The sequence below is a fragment of the Calidris pugnax genome, unplaced genomic scaffold (genome assembly GCF_001431845.1).
Source record: "Calidris pugnax isolate Ruff unplaced genomic scaffold, ASM143184v1 scaffold49, whole genome shotgun sequence".
Lineage (NCBI taxonomy): Eukaryota > Metazoa > Chordata > Aves > Charadriiformes > Scolopacidae > Calidris > Calidris pugnax.
Genome location: NW_015090798.1, coordinates 2,831,801 through 2,849,562, shown reverse-complemented (window position 1 = coordinate 2,849,562; position 17,762 = coordinate 2,831,801). Strand labels below are relative to the sequence as shown.

At 35.9% G+C, this 17,762-nt stretch overlaps 2 protein-coding genes across 12 annotated transcripts in view; one reads left to right on the top strand and one right to left on the bottom strand.

The window, feature by feature from the left end:
- Positions 1-2,354, top strand: part of KCNIP4 (Kv channel interacting protein 4) — a 491,412-nt gene extending 489,058 nt beyond the window's left edge. For all 9 annotated transcript variants that reach the window (XM_014937070.1, XM_014937076.1, XM_014937072.1 and 6 more), the window contains one exon: positions 792-2,354. In XM_014937070.1, coding sequence (XP_014792556.1) covers positions 792-839 — 48 coding nt within the window. In that variant the 3' untranslated portion in view covers positions 840-2,354. The remainder of the gene's footprint in view (positions 1-791) is intronic.
- The window catches only part of PACRGL (PARK2 co-regulated like), a 36,520-nt gene extending 20,037 nt beyond the window's left edge, over positions 1-16,483 (bottom strand). Inside the window, exons 1-9 of one of the 3 annotated variants that reach the window (XM_014937079.1) lie at positions 16,179-16,483; positions 13,515-13,672; positions 11,889-11,956; positions 10,663-10,753; positions 9,387-9,521; positions 7,213-7,320; positions 6,123-6,203; positions 3,678-3,811; positions 1,687-1,824 (exon numbers count right to left, since the gene is read on the bottom strand). In XM_014937079.1, coding sequence (XP_014792565.1) covers positions 3,755-3,811; positions 6,123-6,203; positions 7,213-7,320; positions 9,387-9,521; positions 10,663-10,753; positions 11,889-11,956; positions 13,515-13,655 — 681 coding nt within the window. In that variant the 5' untranslated portion in view covers positions 13,656-13,672; positions 16,179-16,483 and the 3' untranslated portion in view covers positions 1,687-1,824; positions 3,678-3,754. Of the gene's footprint in view, positions 1-1,686; positions 1,825-3,677; positions 3,812-6,122; positions 6,204-7,073; positions 7,130-7,212; positions 7,321-9,386; positions 9,522-10,662; positions 10,754-11,888; positions 11,957-13,514; positions 13,673-16,178 lie in introns of those variants that run through there. The other 2 variants (XM_014937081.1, XM_014937080.1) reach the window with 2 other exon arrangements.
- Positions 16,484-17,762: the final 1,279 nt, after the last annotated feature.

The following is a 17,762-nucleotide window of genomic DNA, read 5'->3' as shown; positions in this document are numbered from 1 at the left end:
TTTTTTTCCTGACTGCTGTGCTGGGAGTTATTTACTGATAAAAACTGGAATACAGAGTGATGCAACAGTAAGCATTATGCAGAACTGAAGGTTTTGTTACCTGCTTCATGCAAAGCCATCAGAAAGCAGAAGTAGCGCTGGAAAGCAGTCAGCACCTTTCTTTGGGAACACACCAAAAACCTGAGCTGAGGAGGCAATGTCGCAGTGATATTTACAGAATTGACTGCTTTCAAAGAGTTCATACAAAGATGCACATTTAAATCTATTTTGTTGTAGAGTCATCCCTAACTATGCAATAGGATGCCCTAGACTTCCAAAAAGGCTCCTGCGTATGATACACAGGATGAGCAATTTCACGTATGGATTCACACTTCAGATATAAATACTCAAGGAATAACTACTGCATGTTTTTTTGTTACACTGGATATAAACTTATAACCTTAATACTGCAGACTTCATTTTCTAAACATGCTATTACATTCTGGAGAGAATAGGTTTTTTTTGTTACACTGGATATAAACTTATAACCTCTGAAATATGCAGACTACATTTTCTAAACATGCTATTGCATTCTTGAGAGAATAGCTTCTTTTAATTAATACATACAAAAATCTATTTAAGGATAGATCTATTAACAGCCTTTTTCTACTAACGATTTCTCCAAACAAGCTGAAATATAATGTTGTAATTAACTAAAATACAGTTAGTTCTACCCAATTTCACTATAGCTATTTGCCAACTATATTTGTAACAGTGTGTGATTTTTGGTTTTTTGTTGTCTTTTTTTACAGGATGAGAATATAATGCGATCCATGCAGCTCTTTGAAAATGTGATTTAATGAAGACATTAGGTCTACAACTAATGGACAAATATGAGCTATTCTGCAACATTATCTAAAAGATGGATTTCCCACTTTATCATAAATAAAATTACTCAGCTTTACACTGAGACATGTATTATGCAAATAAATTTTTTATTATAAACTTTTCCCCCAAAAAAACTTTCTAAATTATACAATTTAGCACTTCAACAGTGGCTACTTAGTTAACTAAGAATGTTCTGAAAAGTCAGAAACAAAGTTAAGACTTGACAGTATGCAGCTTTATCATCATTCCAACCCCTAGATAAAATAGATACTATCACACAGAGGTTAAATAAATACTCTTAGTTTTGCTACTCATTTGTACTGGATTAAGCTCCAGGTTGTTTAAGTGTATTTCTTAAATCTTAGCTTCTAATTTATACAGAGGCATTACCATGTATTTTTTTTCCACATTTGTATGGTGTAGATCTCATTTTTGGAATAATACTTCGAGTTAAAGTGCTATAATCAATGTGCAATGCACATCTTGCTGCAATTGCCTTCCACTTTTGACTTGCTTTTCTCTTCAAAAAAACCCCAAACCTAAGAAAATAGGTAACTTGAGGGGAAGAACTGTTCTAGAACAAAAAAAGAAATTGTTCACAGGTAGATTTACTCCCTGACAAATACAAGTGAGCTTCTATCAATCACACTTACCTGGTAAATCTGCATTTAATTTATCACATGAACAGTCCTACATACTGTATTTCTAATTCTTCTAGGATGTGTCTGCAAAGTTCTTTGCTTAAAATTAAGGGTCTTCTGACTCTTAATTTTTCATGAAGAAATCTTAACTGGCTCTTGACACTGTTTTAATGAACACACGTCTTTCTGCCTTTAATGAAGAAAAAGGCATTAACTTCTTTTGAAACTTCCATCCCACTTCAGTGCTCAGAGTAAGTATCAGTATGTGGTAACATCTACCACTTAGAAGTATTAGACAGGCTTTTTGTAGTATCTTCTATTAGGACACAGAAACAGGAAAAAAAACAATCAGAAAAATATCATCTGTACGTGATAATTCATTACATTTTTTTAGGATCATTTCTTCATTAAGATTGGAGCTACCTTAATTCTGAACCTAGAAACTTTTAAAAAACAAACAAAAAAAATCTATGTACTTAAAAGATAGTACTGCCCCCCATCCATGTAATTTTTAAGATATATTGTCCACAGAGTTTATGCCAATACTTCAAAAAGAGGTGAAATGCTATCAGAGACAGGCCAATCTTGTGACATTGCTGCAGAAAGGGGATTAATGAAGTAGAAGGAATGTTGCAAGTGTTCTTTTGCAAAAATAAATCAGGTATCTATTCTGGTGTAGAGATGGGTTGTTAGAGGCATGTTGAAGGCTGCTCTGCTATCACCAGTGTAGGATAAGAGTAGTACAGTACATGTACACCTGAAATCTGCTGTAGTGTGTTTGTGTAAACTAAATGTGCACATTTTGTAAAAAAATAATAATAATAAAGTAAACATGAAGAAAAACAAGCAGCATGATCAATTTTTTTGAGTTGTTCAACAAATACTTGTATTTCTTAAAATTAAACATTTTTGCCAACAGATGTAATTTTTTTAAAAAGCTTAAATACGTGTATTGTGACTGAGCACAGTTCTGATCTCAGCAGAGATCTTAGCACAGTCCTGAAGTAAATTTAATTTAGCCAAACAGTGGTAGTTTTCCAAGAGTTATGACACTGCTTTCACATGACAGATTTTTCTAAAACCCTACGCAACAGCATTTTTCCATGAGAAAAAGAAAACAAAAACACCCTTCCAACAACTTTACATTCTGGAATTGAATTTTCCTCAGGGGAAAAACTTCTATGGCAAATTTTGTTACTTCAGTCAGCTCCCCCTCACGGAGTAACTTGAACACCCATAACAACATGAACCCTGAACAGTACCTATTACAAGACCTGGTAGGAATTATTTCGCAATCAGGTTCAAACACTGCACCCTACAAGACTTGACAGCCAGGTAAGCTGGCTTCTGTGATGTTCTTATGGCCTTTTTTTTTTTGTTTTTCATAGCTTCCCCATTCAGAAGTTTATTAGCTTGTCTGGAGCTAAATTCACAAGCTAGACTCTGTGGCATTAGAGAACTCAACACAATGGGAGCCTGGTGTAAATACTCCTAAGTTGCCTCCTACATTTAGCTCACACTTCAGGTCCAAAGCCAACTGGAACTAATCAGCTGAGCAAAACCTAGGCTCTGGCTTCTATGGAGCAACCTGATGCCTCTGCACTGTGTTCTCCAGAGCCTCTCCAGCTTCTCCAAACATGCTGAGAACACAGAGAGCAAGTTCAGTGTTGCAGCACACTCTACCTGTTTGGTGCATTCACTTCAGACTTTTAAAAGCTGACTCTCCAGAAGCCCAGAGGAGTTCTCATAGTTCTACATCTAACCCAGTCATCCTCATGAACCAAACTGCAGCCATCTGTGCCTGTGGCATGCATTAAGTTACGTGTTTCAAAAGCAAGGATTCATATGCAATTTAACACCAAATTAGTCACTATTTAAGTAATTACAGCTAAATTATTTTGCATCGCAGCAACGTACAAAGCATATTAAGTATTTCAGATCTATTAAAGGAAATTATGATTTGCAACAAAAGAAGAATCAATACTTACTCTGCTTTTGAAGTAAAGATAGTTGACATATTGTAAGCACAATGCATATGCAAATAAGAGCTAATACAGAAAGAAATATTTTAAATAGCCTTCCATAATTACATATTTACAAACTGATAGGACTTTTCCCACTCTTCATCATACTGAAGAATTGTGATTAATTTAAGAGAATATACCATACCCAAACTGTCAGTGATGGTCACGGGCAGTTTCTTTCCAAACTTCACCTTACAGTACAAATGACTATAGTTTTATTGATCAAGAGGAGATAGAACAATAGGTTGGAATTTTAGATTTGATGATAGCCACAGATGCCTGTTGATGAAAATAAAACAAAGTTAAACAAAATAAGGAGCACTAGCACTACATATGAGAGTATTCATATAGTCTCTATAAACTGTATAATTCACAGCTCTTACTTAGTTATCTTTGTTATTATCAAACAGTAGAAAACTAAAAAGTATTTGCTGAGAAACTTACTGTCAAACGGGCTGAAAATAACGATCTGAAAAAATGGAGCATTGTGATAAGAATTTTTTAAATAGAGGAATGATATTCTGGAAGGACCTTCCAATAAAAGTAAGAATCATATACATTATAACTCATTTAGAATAGAAATTTGATAAATTCGATAGTTGGGTTATATAGTATTGCTTGTAATCACAATGTAGGAGTTTGTTTTGGGTTTTTCTGCTTTATCTCATTACTGTATTTTTAAAAGACACACAGAAAGACCTACTCGCTAAACTGGTAAGGTTACAAGAAATCAGGGAACAGACAGGAGAATTAGAGGTTAATGATTCACTGGATTAGTTACGTTATCTAGAGCTAAATTTTCATAACATCACAATGACAATTTTCTTATCTCACTACATATAAATAAAAAACTCATGCTTCTTTATTTGTCATGATGTTTTCAAATCTGTAATATATGAAAACTGCTACTGCACTTAAATAAAGATAAGCACACAAAAAAAATTAAAAAAAAGAAGTGGTGCTTTGGGTGCCTACTGATTAAGGCAAACAAGCTCAGAACTAGTATACCTATACTTATGGCCCCTACTCTTTAGGTAACCTATTCTTTACCAATGGCTATTTATAATAATACATGCAAGTGTTCATACAGTCAAGAAAGCAAATACTTTCTCTTCTAGATGAATAGCCAAGCCATTACTCTCTCACTTTTTCTTCTCTCCTCCTTTCTGCACAATGTACAGTACAACAGAAAATGGCAACAAAAGACTACTTCAGCAGAAGAATACTCTGCCATCTAGTACTTAAAGCATTTTTTCTTTCATTTATTGCAATTGCAGATCTAACCTCTGGGTTAAGCAGCATGGGCTGGAATGTGAGTATCTGATTTCCTCACTAAGTAACCCAAACACTAAGCTATTAGTGGGAATGGGCAGGCATCATCAATAACAGCATAAAGTATCTTTTAGCAAGAGTAAATCCTGTTGAGAAAAGTATTTAGGCTCAGAAAAAGGAACAGGAAGCCTGCATCCCAGGCATATTGAAGACAAATATTCAGCCTGGATCAGGTGTCAATACCCCAGAAGGATCCAGAAGCTATTTACTAGTTGACATTTGGAGAATTCCTGTTCTTCTCTTCATAGACATTGAGCCTACTCTACGGCCTCCACAAGAAGCATACATGCTTTACTCAGCATAAGCATCTACTTTCTAAGTGCTCTAAGTGCTGCAATGCCAAAATTAGAGTTAGGATTTAGGCAGTCTGGATTTTACCCTGTGTGACTAACCCATTTGTCACATCAGTTCAAACCCTGGCACAAGTTGGAACATAAGAGGTTCCACTCAAATATGAGGAGAAACTTCTTCACGGAACAGGCTGCCCAGGGAGGTTGTGGAGTCCCCTTCTTTGAAGATTTTCAAGACCTGCCTGGATGCTCCTGAGTAACATGCTCTAGCTCTAGGCAATCCTGCTTCAGCAGGGGAGTTGGACTAGATGATCTCTATGGTCCCTTCCAACTCTAGAAATTCAGTGAAAATTCAGTGAAATTCAGTGAAAAGATTTAGACTTTCTAGAGAAATGGAGAATTTTCAAAAACACAGTAGTATCTCATTTAATCACTAAGTCTGCATAAGCTTCCCATCAAGGACAATAAAATCTTGCAAGCAAGTATCACGGGTAAGGATCTACATAGATGCACACTTGCTCCAAAAAGAGCTCTCCTGAATGGGGCTTGGTGTGCTGTAAGACCCCAGCCATGAGGCTTCTTATGGAGGTATGGATCCCTTGGAATATTTTACCGAGACACATACTCCTGTATTCCCCACTCAGCAATTAAAACAATGGAGAATACAAATGAAAAGTGGGAGATGATAAAAAAAAAGGGAGATAACAAAACCTAACTGGAAGAATATGGATCATCCAGAGTAGATTTAATGTCATTTCTATTACCACTCAGACTAAAAGAATTATTTTACTAACTGTGCTGACTGCTGCTGTACAAAATTCTGTGTTTCATGCAATATGAATAGTTGTGACATGAAAATAAGCAGTTTTCAGAATGTGGTTCTTAGTCTGAAAACCAGAGATGGATGATGTTTTGGCAAAGTTGCATTCATACATGTAGATTAGAGAATAACCATCTGGTCAACTTACCTTTCCACCATATTGCTCCAACTTCTGTAAAGCAATAGTAATTTTTTCTCTAAATTTCTTGTCCATTAATCTCCTTGAAAGCTATTGGAACAGAAAAATAAAAAGGTTTGTTGCAGAATATAATACAATATATGCTGTGAGGCCAATACAATTCTATTTTATTACTTTATTTCATCTTGTCTTTCGAAAATTAAATCCTAAAAGAAACATCACTTTATAGCTTCTAACTCACGTCAAAGGATGAAACTCAGTCAAGACAAAAGGAATAAAATGTTAACTGATGAGAAACTTAAATTCAAAGAAAGCACAACTGTTAGCCAAAAAAATACTTATTTTAATTTTTTGGCTTTTAGCAAACACATTTTAGAGAGCTATCAATCTTAAAAAAAAATTGATTCTTAAAGTGCTGTCCACATTAAAAGTTAAAACATTTTTCACACACACCGAAAGAGATTTATTATAGTGGAAATACTTTAAAAGAACTATTGCAATTTCTCTCTTCTGCATTGGATGTCTAAAAGGTCCTTTTATTTTGCTGTACAAAAGTGCTTTGAAGCAAGCAAAATGAACCCATGAGAAGTCTAACGGAGGAAGGATGTCTACAGAAGCATTCGGTAGAAAAACACTTTCTACAATCCCACTCTGAGTTTATTTAATGAAAACTCCCTTGTGCAGAATTTCCACCTGAAAGAAGTGGGAATATTTGCTTATGTTAATTTCTCGAAACTTGCACAGATTTTTTTTTTAAATATTCACACAAAATGCAAAACTCATTTTTCAATAAACATAAACTTCCCTTCAAAACAGAGCATCTATTTCACCTGAAGCTTGAAGCTGAATCTTTTTTAACTAGTAGACAACACTTCCATTATTCTCCAATTGACATTAACAGCAGCTTTTGGACCTTGCTAGAACTTTATAAGTCACCATATTAAAAAATGATGGACTTACATAGAGGAATATATGAAGTAATGCTTTTCATGGAACTGCTGAGTCCTCCACTGTATCTGTGCAGATATTATAGTAAACATCTCAACAAAAGTACCATAAAAATAGAGATGATTTTTTACCACAGCATTAAAAAACTTACATTTGTGAGTAGATGCTTAAGATAATCATTAAGAGATGGGCCAACAACAGCACTCAGTTGAACTAAAGCATCCAATCCCCTTAAGAATACTTCATCATTTGAATGGGCCTTCAGAGGGAGAAAAGAGAAAATCCTGTCAGTAATATTCAGACAAATGCACAAGTTCTTCAAAACTATGATCTCTACATTATGAATGTATATAGGATTTTTAAAAATTAAAACTACTATGCGACTGCTAGCTGTTATAATGTTACAAGTTCCAAAATACAAGTACAATATGACTGAATATTATTATCTAGAAGTAACAATTAAAAACAGAAGTATACTTTTAAAGTAGAAAACAAAAGTGTCCACAAAATGTCAGTGAAACTCTTGCATTTCTTCTCAGAGAAGGAAATGGATAATTTATTATTGATGAAATAAAAAATTCAGCAGGCAAAACAGTTTATTACATCTACAATTTCACAGCATATGAGACATAACCCTTCAAATGCGGATATGCTGAAATTGGCAGACAACATTTCAGTTAGAAATTACTGATTTCATTAAATTTGTATGTAATTCATAACAATAATTGTCTTTGTTGGAGAAACACAGGAGCCAATGACTTTCTGGCTCAATTAATTTAGTCCCCTGCCAGCTACAGCTTTGTCACCTGCCAGCAATTATCAGATTCTTATCTATTTCTAAGGTGCTTTGTCTTCTTTATTAGTCCCTTGGGAAGGTTCTTCTATACCTGAGTTCTCTAATGGTTTAGTTATTTCACTCTTCCTTTAGCAGAGAAATTGATTCATGACAATTTATTTTGTTCTTGTACTAATACTGACCTTTATTTAAACAGTTATTTTTCCACTCTGACATTTGGGCCCTTAATGTTTTAACTAGAAGTCATTGACTGCTTCTGTAGTAGAAGGTTTAAGAAGACTTTATACCAGAACAGTGCAACAATCAAAATTATCAGATTAATAACAGTAATTGAAAGAACAGACAAGAATAATTTTTTCTAATTTTCTCTTCCAAACTAAACCAGAGATAAAACACAATTCTGATCTTCTATTACACCTCAAATCTGAGATCACAAAGAATTTTCAAACTTTCAGCCACCTCCATAAAACCAGAACTGAAACACAGCCAGATTAAAGAACAGCAATTCTCTAATGGTTTAGTTATTTCACTCTTCCTTTAGCAGAGAAATTGATTCATGACAATTTATTTTGTTCTTGTACTAATACTGACCTTTATTTAAACAGTTATTTTTCCACTCTGACATTTGGGCCCTTAATGTTTTAACTAGAAGTCATTGACTGCTTCTGTAGTAGAAGGTTTAAGAAGACTTTATACCAGAACAGTGCAACAATCAAAATTATCAGATTAATAACAGTAATTGAAAGAACAGACAAGAATAATTTTTTCTAATTTTCTCTTCCAAACTAAACCAGAGATAAAACACAATTCTGATCTTCTATTACACCTCAAATCTGAGATCACAAAGAATTTTCAAACTTTCAGCCACCTCCATAAAACCAGAACTGAAACACAGCCAGATTAAAGAACAGCAAGTGGCTGAACCAGAAAAGGGCTCTGAAAGGTACAAAAAAGATCGAAAACAGAGTACCTTCGAGGCCAATACTTTTACCTCACTTTATTTTATGAACATTTTCTAAACATTTTAAAAAATAACAACATGACCTCAAACATTTTAACTATATTCTTCCCTTTTCCTCACTGGCGTATTCTATTTTATCTTTGTAGCACGTTTTGAATGTTTAAATTTAACAGATAAGTGTTTGTTCTTGCATCTCCATCTTAATCTTTTTTGCCTGTTATTATGTGGACATATAAAGGCACCACCAATCCATATATTTATTTCTGCTTACATTCAGATCTTTAATAGGCCATTTCCACAGAATTTACCCCATAGCTACTGACATACAGCTATACCAGGAGTTGCCCATCTGAATTTACAGTTAAATATATATTTAGCTAATAAAACCAAGGCAGGATTAACATGAAAAAAAGAAACTATCCCCATACCCCTAACCCCCAAAACTAAAGCCCATGCAATAGATTTGTCACATTAATATTTTTCGTGTAGTCCGCACCAGCACAAGGAAAAAGAAAAAAACCCAAAACATCAAGCCCATTAAAATCTCTGCATGAAGAGTAAGACTTACCAATGCAGCCTTTAACACTGGAATTAGACGAGGCAACAAGGGAATGGCTTTTTCAGCAGCACCTTCGACCAGAAGTAATTCTTTAAAACCCTCCTTTGAAACAAATGTATAGGGATGTTTTGTCTCTCTTAGACCCTGTTGCAAATGTAAAACATGCTTGCTTAAGAGCGAGCCTTCTTTTAAATAAGAACACATTTAAAAAGTTCCACATAGCTGCAAGATAATGTTTAGATTTTGTTATATCAGTTCAAAACATAAAATACACTGACTCCACCATGTGGAGCCATCGTGTACAACTCTGCTTACAGGATATCCTTATTCATTTTTCTTTCAGAACACTGAATATTAAAAGTCACATTATGACTACTGCCAATTCAATCACTGTTTGTACTTCAATACCTTTACTTTAACTACCCAATGTAATTTTTCAACAAGCCCATGAACAAGAATAGGCTGTATTTGTAAATGGTTTTCATACCCTGAAGGGAAAAAAAAAAGAAAGGTGAACTGTGGAAGGAAAGACACTCACCCCACCACACACACACCTCTGCAACACCAAAAACTTGTAGCTGCTACAAACATGCACTTCTAGTGAAGACCTGACTGGCAGAACTCAAAGGTTTAAAGCTGTACAGCTGAAGTCTTCCTTTTGTAATGGGAGTTCTAAGTTACTTTAGGAATTGACAGCTTTGTTTAATGTCAGAAAACAGAAAAAAAGGCACCTCTAGATAGAGTATGCACTTTATTTCATCTGCCACACTGGATTAAACATATATTTACACTCCTGAAAAATTTTTGGTGATAAATGTCACAGATTATGCTGGGAAAACAGAAGCCTGAACATAACGTATAGTATTTCTCTTTCACTTATTTACAGGAACCTATTTCCACTCTATTAGTTTAACCTATTGAGGAGAGCACTCTTACTTCAATAGGTAGGCTTTATATACAAAAAGAATCAAAATAATTTTGTTTACAAAAGAACCTGCAAAGCCACAAATGGACTGAAGTGTTTCATTCAACAGCTGGGAATCTGAGATGCAGTCTTATATTTGGCCAGTATCTCAAAGACTAAAGAGCTCTTCCAGAATGCTCAAACTAAAGAGCTACAAATGGTAATGTCCTTGATCATCTTCATTCATAAAAGATGCTTACAAATGTTTTTTTCATATTTCCCTAGGAGGTGAGTCTAAGTTAACTAGTGTAGCTTGCTACAAAACACCATTTGCAATTAGGAAATCCTATATCCTTAACTTTGCAATAAAATTGAGTTTACCTCTGCCAGCGTCACAAGAAGAGGATCAAAGGGAATAGTTTCAGGAAGGCATTCCCACTGCAGTCTGTGTTTCACTGAGCCATGCATTAACCTACATAAAGAGTAAAGTTTTAACAAATTAACATATAATAATATATAATTTATGGCTAGCACTGACCACTTTAAATATATCACCAATTGGTTTGCAATATTACTATAATGGTACATAAACATTTTCAATACATAGTGCGTTCCTTAGTGAAATGTATGGGATTTAACAGTGCGCAATTGGTTTGCAATATTACTATAATGGTACGTAAACATTTCCAATACATAATGCTGTATAATGGGATTTAAAAGTGCATTTGTCATGATTCCCAAGTATGGCAGTTTTCAAAGTTCTGCTCCCAATCACATAGAAATGAGAAACTAAAAGTGATAAAAAATATAGATGCCTCTCATACCAACACAGAAGTTACTTCCTCTGCAAAGTTACTTATTTTGACTAATATCAAGAAACATTTTCCTCAAATAGCTTTTTTTAAGGGAAAGCAGTTGAAACTGAAAGAAAATTATACTGGAATTCATCAGTTACTCCTAAGATACAGATAAAGACTATGCATTAATGATTATTTTATACATGTATATACATGTATTAATGATTACTTAAATTTCTGTTAAGTAGTTCTGCATTCACTTGACAAAACACTAAAGTGCTTCTTTTCTGTGCAAATATAGAATTGACAAAAGTTAAAATACCACAAATCACAAAATAACTATTATTTACAAGTAGTTTTGTTAATATGTGGTATTGCTGAGAACTACAGAATTGGAATATTCAAGAAAATGTCATACTACTTACTTTAGAAAAAAAAAAAGACTGCATGATGTCTACTTACTGAAATGGCATGAATTTTATTATCTTTGTTAGCAGGGAGAAGTAAATGCCATTACATGAAGAAATCAACTTCTTCCATAAAAGAATAAATCCAATCTGCAAATACCTAGCTATTCATTAAAAATGCAGCTTCAGAATTAACACAGCAGAAAAAAAGACTCAAAAGAAGACAATTTCAAAGACATGGAAAATTGCTTTGTGCTTTGAAAGAGTTAAATATCAGAAATCTTCTCCAAAATGAATGGAATCAAACAGCCTGACTAAAAGATCAAACATGAATAGATGGATTTCAACCTGTGTAAATCTACTTAATCATAACATAGTAAAGAAACAAACAAAACCAACACACCTGCACGGAATGCCCCCTTTAGCGTATATAGCAGCAAATGCAGAAGGTGGTCGAGAATGAGCACCAAACTGTGAGGACAATAAACAAGAGAAAGCGTTATTTATTCATAACAGTAATGTTTGGCAACTATTTTGAATATGTTAAAACTGAAGTTTACCAAAAAAGGAACTTAGTCGTATGATTCTAAAAATAACCAAAAAAAACCCCCCACACTATGGGATGGAAAACATATATTTGGTACATTTATGAGAAAACCGCTTTCCAGAATTGTTTGGCTAGCAAGTTGTAAAAATGAATAAATAACGTAGAATGAGTGCTCTCCTGATGGAATACCCTTATTTTTCTATTTTCTCTTGCAAATCTTAACACTGAAGTCTTATGGGTTCTCCCCTTAACAGATTAAGGATCTCTCCCCTTCCTGATGCTCTTATTGTTGTTATATTGGTAACATGGAGAAGGCAGGTTTACTACAATTCCATCTTGATCTGAGTATTGACAGAAGTACAAGGTGGCAAGATGTGGGAGAAACAACAAATATTGGGTAAGATGGCATGAGGGCACTGGAAATCAGAGCAGAGGCTCATACTGGGTGAGAATCTAGGGAGGACTCACTGGTGCAGGGAACTGGGATCTTCACAGGAGGAAAGTCTCCACAAAGTTGTACTGGGTGAGAATCTAGGGAGGACTCACTGGCGCAGGGAACTGGGAGCTGGGAGGAAAGTCTGCACAAAGTTGCTTTTTATCATATACATCCTTCTTATACATATGAACTATGATTTATTAGCATGATCACTCAATGATACTTCCCAGATTTAAAATCTTATCACAAAACATACAGTAGGAAATACCACGAAATATTAATTTTTTTCTTTCAAGTGTTTGAACGTACACTAATACTGTTAAAATTGTGTGTATGATTTGATGACTTCTTGGCTTAATTAAGTCATTGTATTACTTGCAAAAAATTTTTAAGAAAAATAATGCCCAAATGAAATTATTCAGCTTCTGTTTATGGCAAACTAGTACTTCATCAAAGTACTTCTGCATTTAGTTCGTTTTCCAAAAAGCCTGTGACATTACTAATTGGTTGGCTGACATGGCCCAGTGAGCCATAAATCACCCATGCAAAGTTAGTTCTCCAGGTGCAGGACTTCTCAGTACTTGGGAACTTCAAGTAATGCTCACCAGCAATTAATTTGCTAGATTTTATAAGGTCTTGATGATCTTCAAGATGCTACCAGATTCTGGTTTCATTCCATAACTGAGATCAGTTAGTTCCTCTAAAGCAGCACATGCCAAAATTTATAACTACACCAAAAAACCCCAACCCTTTTAAACTCTTAGCTCTAAATCTCCTTTTAGAGCAGAAGTACTAGAAAATAAAAAAGTTACCATGCAAGCCACAGTTGTACCAAACTCCCTTTTTTAAAAAAGTAATAAACACGTTAAGCCTCGGGCATTTGAGCTTAGAAATTAGGGAATGTATGATTCATAACAAAAGTTTAATTTAAATTTACAAAACAGGACCAGAAGAGGCATGTCCTGCACGTATTTCATAAAGGAAATTTCTTCCAAAAAGATACCTGTTTTAATCAAATAAACAGAAAACCCACCACCTGCACATACCGGATCAATAGTTTTAGGATTCAGCTTGTCACTAGGCCTTGGCTGTGGTTTAATTGCAGGTTCTGGAGAACATGGCGAAGGAGAAGATGTCTTGCTCTTCTGTATTGTAGTCTTTGGTTTTATTTGGATGCCAGATGACATTCTTAGAACATTATTTCCTAGAAGAGAAAGAGATTACAAACATAAAATAATCTTCATTCCTACATGACAGAATATCAAGGGTTAGAGTCCCCAGGTCCAAAGACTGACATGAACAATCAAACAAGAAAATCTGAAAAAGTGTACATGGGATAATTTTGACAGTCTTGTCACTCCATCTTTCAAATGCACACATTTCCTAATCTGGCGTTGCTCCCTTATACTTCTGTACTTTGAGACCTGCAGCAAAAGTGAAATTTGGTACAGTTTGCCCTTAGCATGAACAATCAAACAAGAAAATCTGAAAAATACTAGAAAATAAATGTTTATTCTTAAATAGCCTACATAGTGCATGGGATAATTTTGACACTCTTGTCACTCCATCTTTCAAATGCACATGTTTCCTGATCTGGCGCTGCTCCCTTTTACTTCTGTACTTTCAGACCTGCAGCAAAAGTGAAATTAGGTACAGTTTGCCCTTAGGGAGCCAACAGAAATCGGAGCAGCATCACAGTGCTCAGTGGAACAGCCCTGAGGGAAACAGGCTGGTTGGGTACAGTTAGAGCAGAAGACAGTAACAATTTGAGGAACGACCAGGATGAAGGAATGAACAGAAGAGCAAGTAGACTCGGGACACAAGAACCAAAGCAGATTCAATAAAAAAGAATTAAGAAAGAACGCAGAAAATTAATTCCAATTCCAGTGAGAAGAATGAAAGTATTTTGTTGAAAAGAATGCAAAAATAACTTTCTGTATACATCCTTAAATACTGATTTAGGTACATACATCTTCTATATGTTAATGCACCAGCCATACATGTTACTACACGTGTATGCAATTGTTAAAATGTCTCTAATAAAAATAATGGTCTACTGCATATTTAACATAGCAAGCCTGATGCTATGATGAATAATAAAACTTATTACTGGTGAAACTTAGGTTTTAAAATGTTAATAAAATTATAAAGTGTGAAAATGCTAGTTTTGAATATTATTAATGTTCAGTAACATGCTGTGGTGTGCTCTGGGCGGAGAAAACAGTTTATTAAATACGAAATTACATTCTTTTAGGAAACAAGAAATGACACTATTTAGAAACTAAAACAACAGGAAATCAGTTAAATAATACACGTAAAAAAACATTGCCACAAGGATGCGTCAGGTGCTTGCTATCCAGCCATTACCTTTCACAAGTTGTTGACACCTGTTTTTGTCCACAACGTGATTAAACTTCAAATACTGAGATCAGGATCAGGAACTAGAACAGCATTTCATATCTAAATGTCTAAATCTTTAGGATTATTTCTGCTTCTAGTAAGAAGTGGTAAGACCCCAGCACTTCTGTGGATAGGCTATGTCCTTATGACTTGTAGAAAGAATTAAGAAATCTAAGTTTTACTGAATGTTGAGAAACAACATACTGTAATGATTACCAAATTAACTAAAATACAAATACAAAGCAAAACTAAAGTTTAAAGTTTAAATCAATACTTCTTGATTGATGATTTAAGCAGAACTAGTGATTCAAATCAGTTCTCCCATTGTACATTTTGGTTTCTCTTTCCTCCCATTTTCATAACTTGGCCTGTCTCCAGTGACAGTCTTCTTAAAAGAGGAACTAACATACCACAATTAGCCAATTAAGTCTCTTCAGAGCACACAAAAATTTAAATGACACTTACGGGAACTATGCTGTTTGAAAAATGCCAATCATTAAAACCAGAAATAATTGGAAGCCCTAATTAAAGACAAACAGTAACATAGAAAGAAAATGCACAGATTTTGTGAGTGCCAGCTGATTATTACAATAGTCTAATCACATTACAGTTAGAAAACACATTTCTAACTATCAGAATAATAAGAATCGAAGTGGTTTTATAATATAAAAACACCAGATAAGTTCTTGACATTAGCATTATATATCACAAAATAGTGCTATCAGTGTCAACCTTTGAAATGTACAATTGCTCATAATGGGAACAGTCATCTCGCTAATAACAACATAAACATTTTTCTCAGCAAAGGATTTCGATGTAATTCAGATGTATTCACATTTTTTTCTCTTCCAATAAGTAATCCAGATATACGCCAAGGGCATTACTAGGGTTTTAACTAACGACAAAATCTAGATGCCTTTGAAAAGCTCCTGGTTGTACCATCTGAGAACGTAAGCAGTGAAAGGTGTGACAACAGGCAGGAATAACATTAGCCCTTTGGGTCAAAAGTAAAGGTAGGAGTTAAGGTTTTGTAAAAAAACAACTGAGAAATAACTTGCCTATATATTGACAGAGGAGGAGCTGGCAGAGAGGGGGAAAAAGGACTTTTCATGAGGAGGTCTCAGCCTTCAGAGGAGGATGAAAGTTCTTGTGCAGTCAAGAGTTAGGAGAGTCATAGGGAGATCAGACAGCAGGAGTGCAGCTGGGGATCAAACCAGGGACACACGAGACTCCACACAGAACCACCCCACTGGCAGACGACAGACTTCAAGCAAAAGGCAGAAATCCTTAAATAGGAACAGAAAAGGCACCTTTAGAAGACGTCTTTCAAAGGAGGAGAAGCGTGGCCTGCAGTCTGGTTGCTGGAAGTCACCGAAGAGAAGTAAGTCGGGTTTCAAAGGCGAGGTTGCTGCCGCCGTCGGGGAAGGGCCGGCTCTCCCGGAGCGCAAGACGAAACAAAGCGACAAGGGGCTCTCACACAGACTCCCCACAGCTCCCACTCCCTCGCGGGGAAGCCCAGGTCAAGGCCCCTGAGGGCCCGACGCAGCCCTACCGGCCGCACCGACACCCCCCGGCCTGTCCGCGGAGCGGGCAGGTCGGTGCCCGGCAACGCTTCCTGCCGGTTACCAGGGAAACTACGGGGCGCCGAGAGCCCAATCTTCCTCGGCGGCCCGAGCGTGGGGCGGGGCCGCGGCCTCCCTCAGCGGGGGCGGGCAGAGGGAAGATGGCGGCCAGGCCCCCAGGTCAGCCCTGGCGTCGTCCTGCCCGGCTGGAAGCTGTGGTGGCGGGTCTCCCGGGTTGTTGGGAGCTGAGGCGCTGCCTTCAACTAATCAGAGCTCCGGTGCTTGCTGAAGAAAGAGCAAAAATTAGATGAAAAGGGTGATTGTTGCTTTTCAACCTACCTGACATGTTTGTGGTTGGAATGAGGGTGGTAAATTCTGAGGTGACGCCGCCACTCTTTTTTTTGGCCTCTTTCTTAACAGCTTCCTGGGGAAAACGGGATTTGGGAAGTACTCCATTTTGCTTTTATTTTTATGTGACAAAAGTTTGGCTTTCAGGGATGGGCCCGCATTCCCATTCGTGATCCTTTTTTTTCTAAATACAACTATAAAAAGTTAATTCTTAGTTCCAATTTTTATTTTCTTTTTCAGATAATCCACTCATACAGTACTGAAATCTCTCACAAATACACCATCACATCTGAACACGGTAAATAACCTTTCGGGTAAAAGGCTGTATTTTTTTCCTCTGTGGACCCTAATTAATAATGAGAGCGCTTTCTCACTTTCTTCAAGAGATAGTTGTGTTTATTTTTTCACGCACTCAACGATAAACCTCCAAATAAGATGTTTTCTTGGTTTGTTTTAAACTGTGTGGGATACAGTCTTTCCACCATTGCGTTCTGTCTCACTTCTGGAATTTATAACGAGGAACTGAATGGGACTTTAGAAATGAATAAGAGAGGTTATTCTGCTGGTTTTCCACAAAAAAACCCCAAAACAACCAACCAAACAACAACAAAAATAAGCATAAAACACCAAAAACCCAACCAATAACAAACAAAACCAAACGACAAGAGGAAAATGCACTGTTGAAAAAAAGTAGTTGTTGACTATTTGAAAACTAACATTGGCCTTAGATTTTAGTCAATGCTGGCATTTCATAATTAGATCTATCCAACATAAATAGTTGGTGTCTGCCGATAATGGGAAGTCGCGAGCGAGGCCATTTGCAGAGTTGAAACAGGGCTGCATAACTAAATGCCTTTGAAACGCATTAGTGCAAGAGACCGTTTGGAAATACAGAAGGAAAAAATGATAAAAATAATGCTAGGGAAGCAGAGAAGAGAAAAGTTCTAATCTATTTCTAAGTGTTTCAACTAAACCCAGCAGACA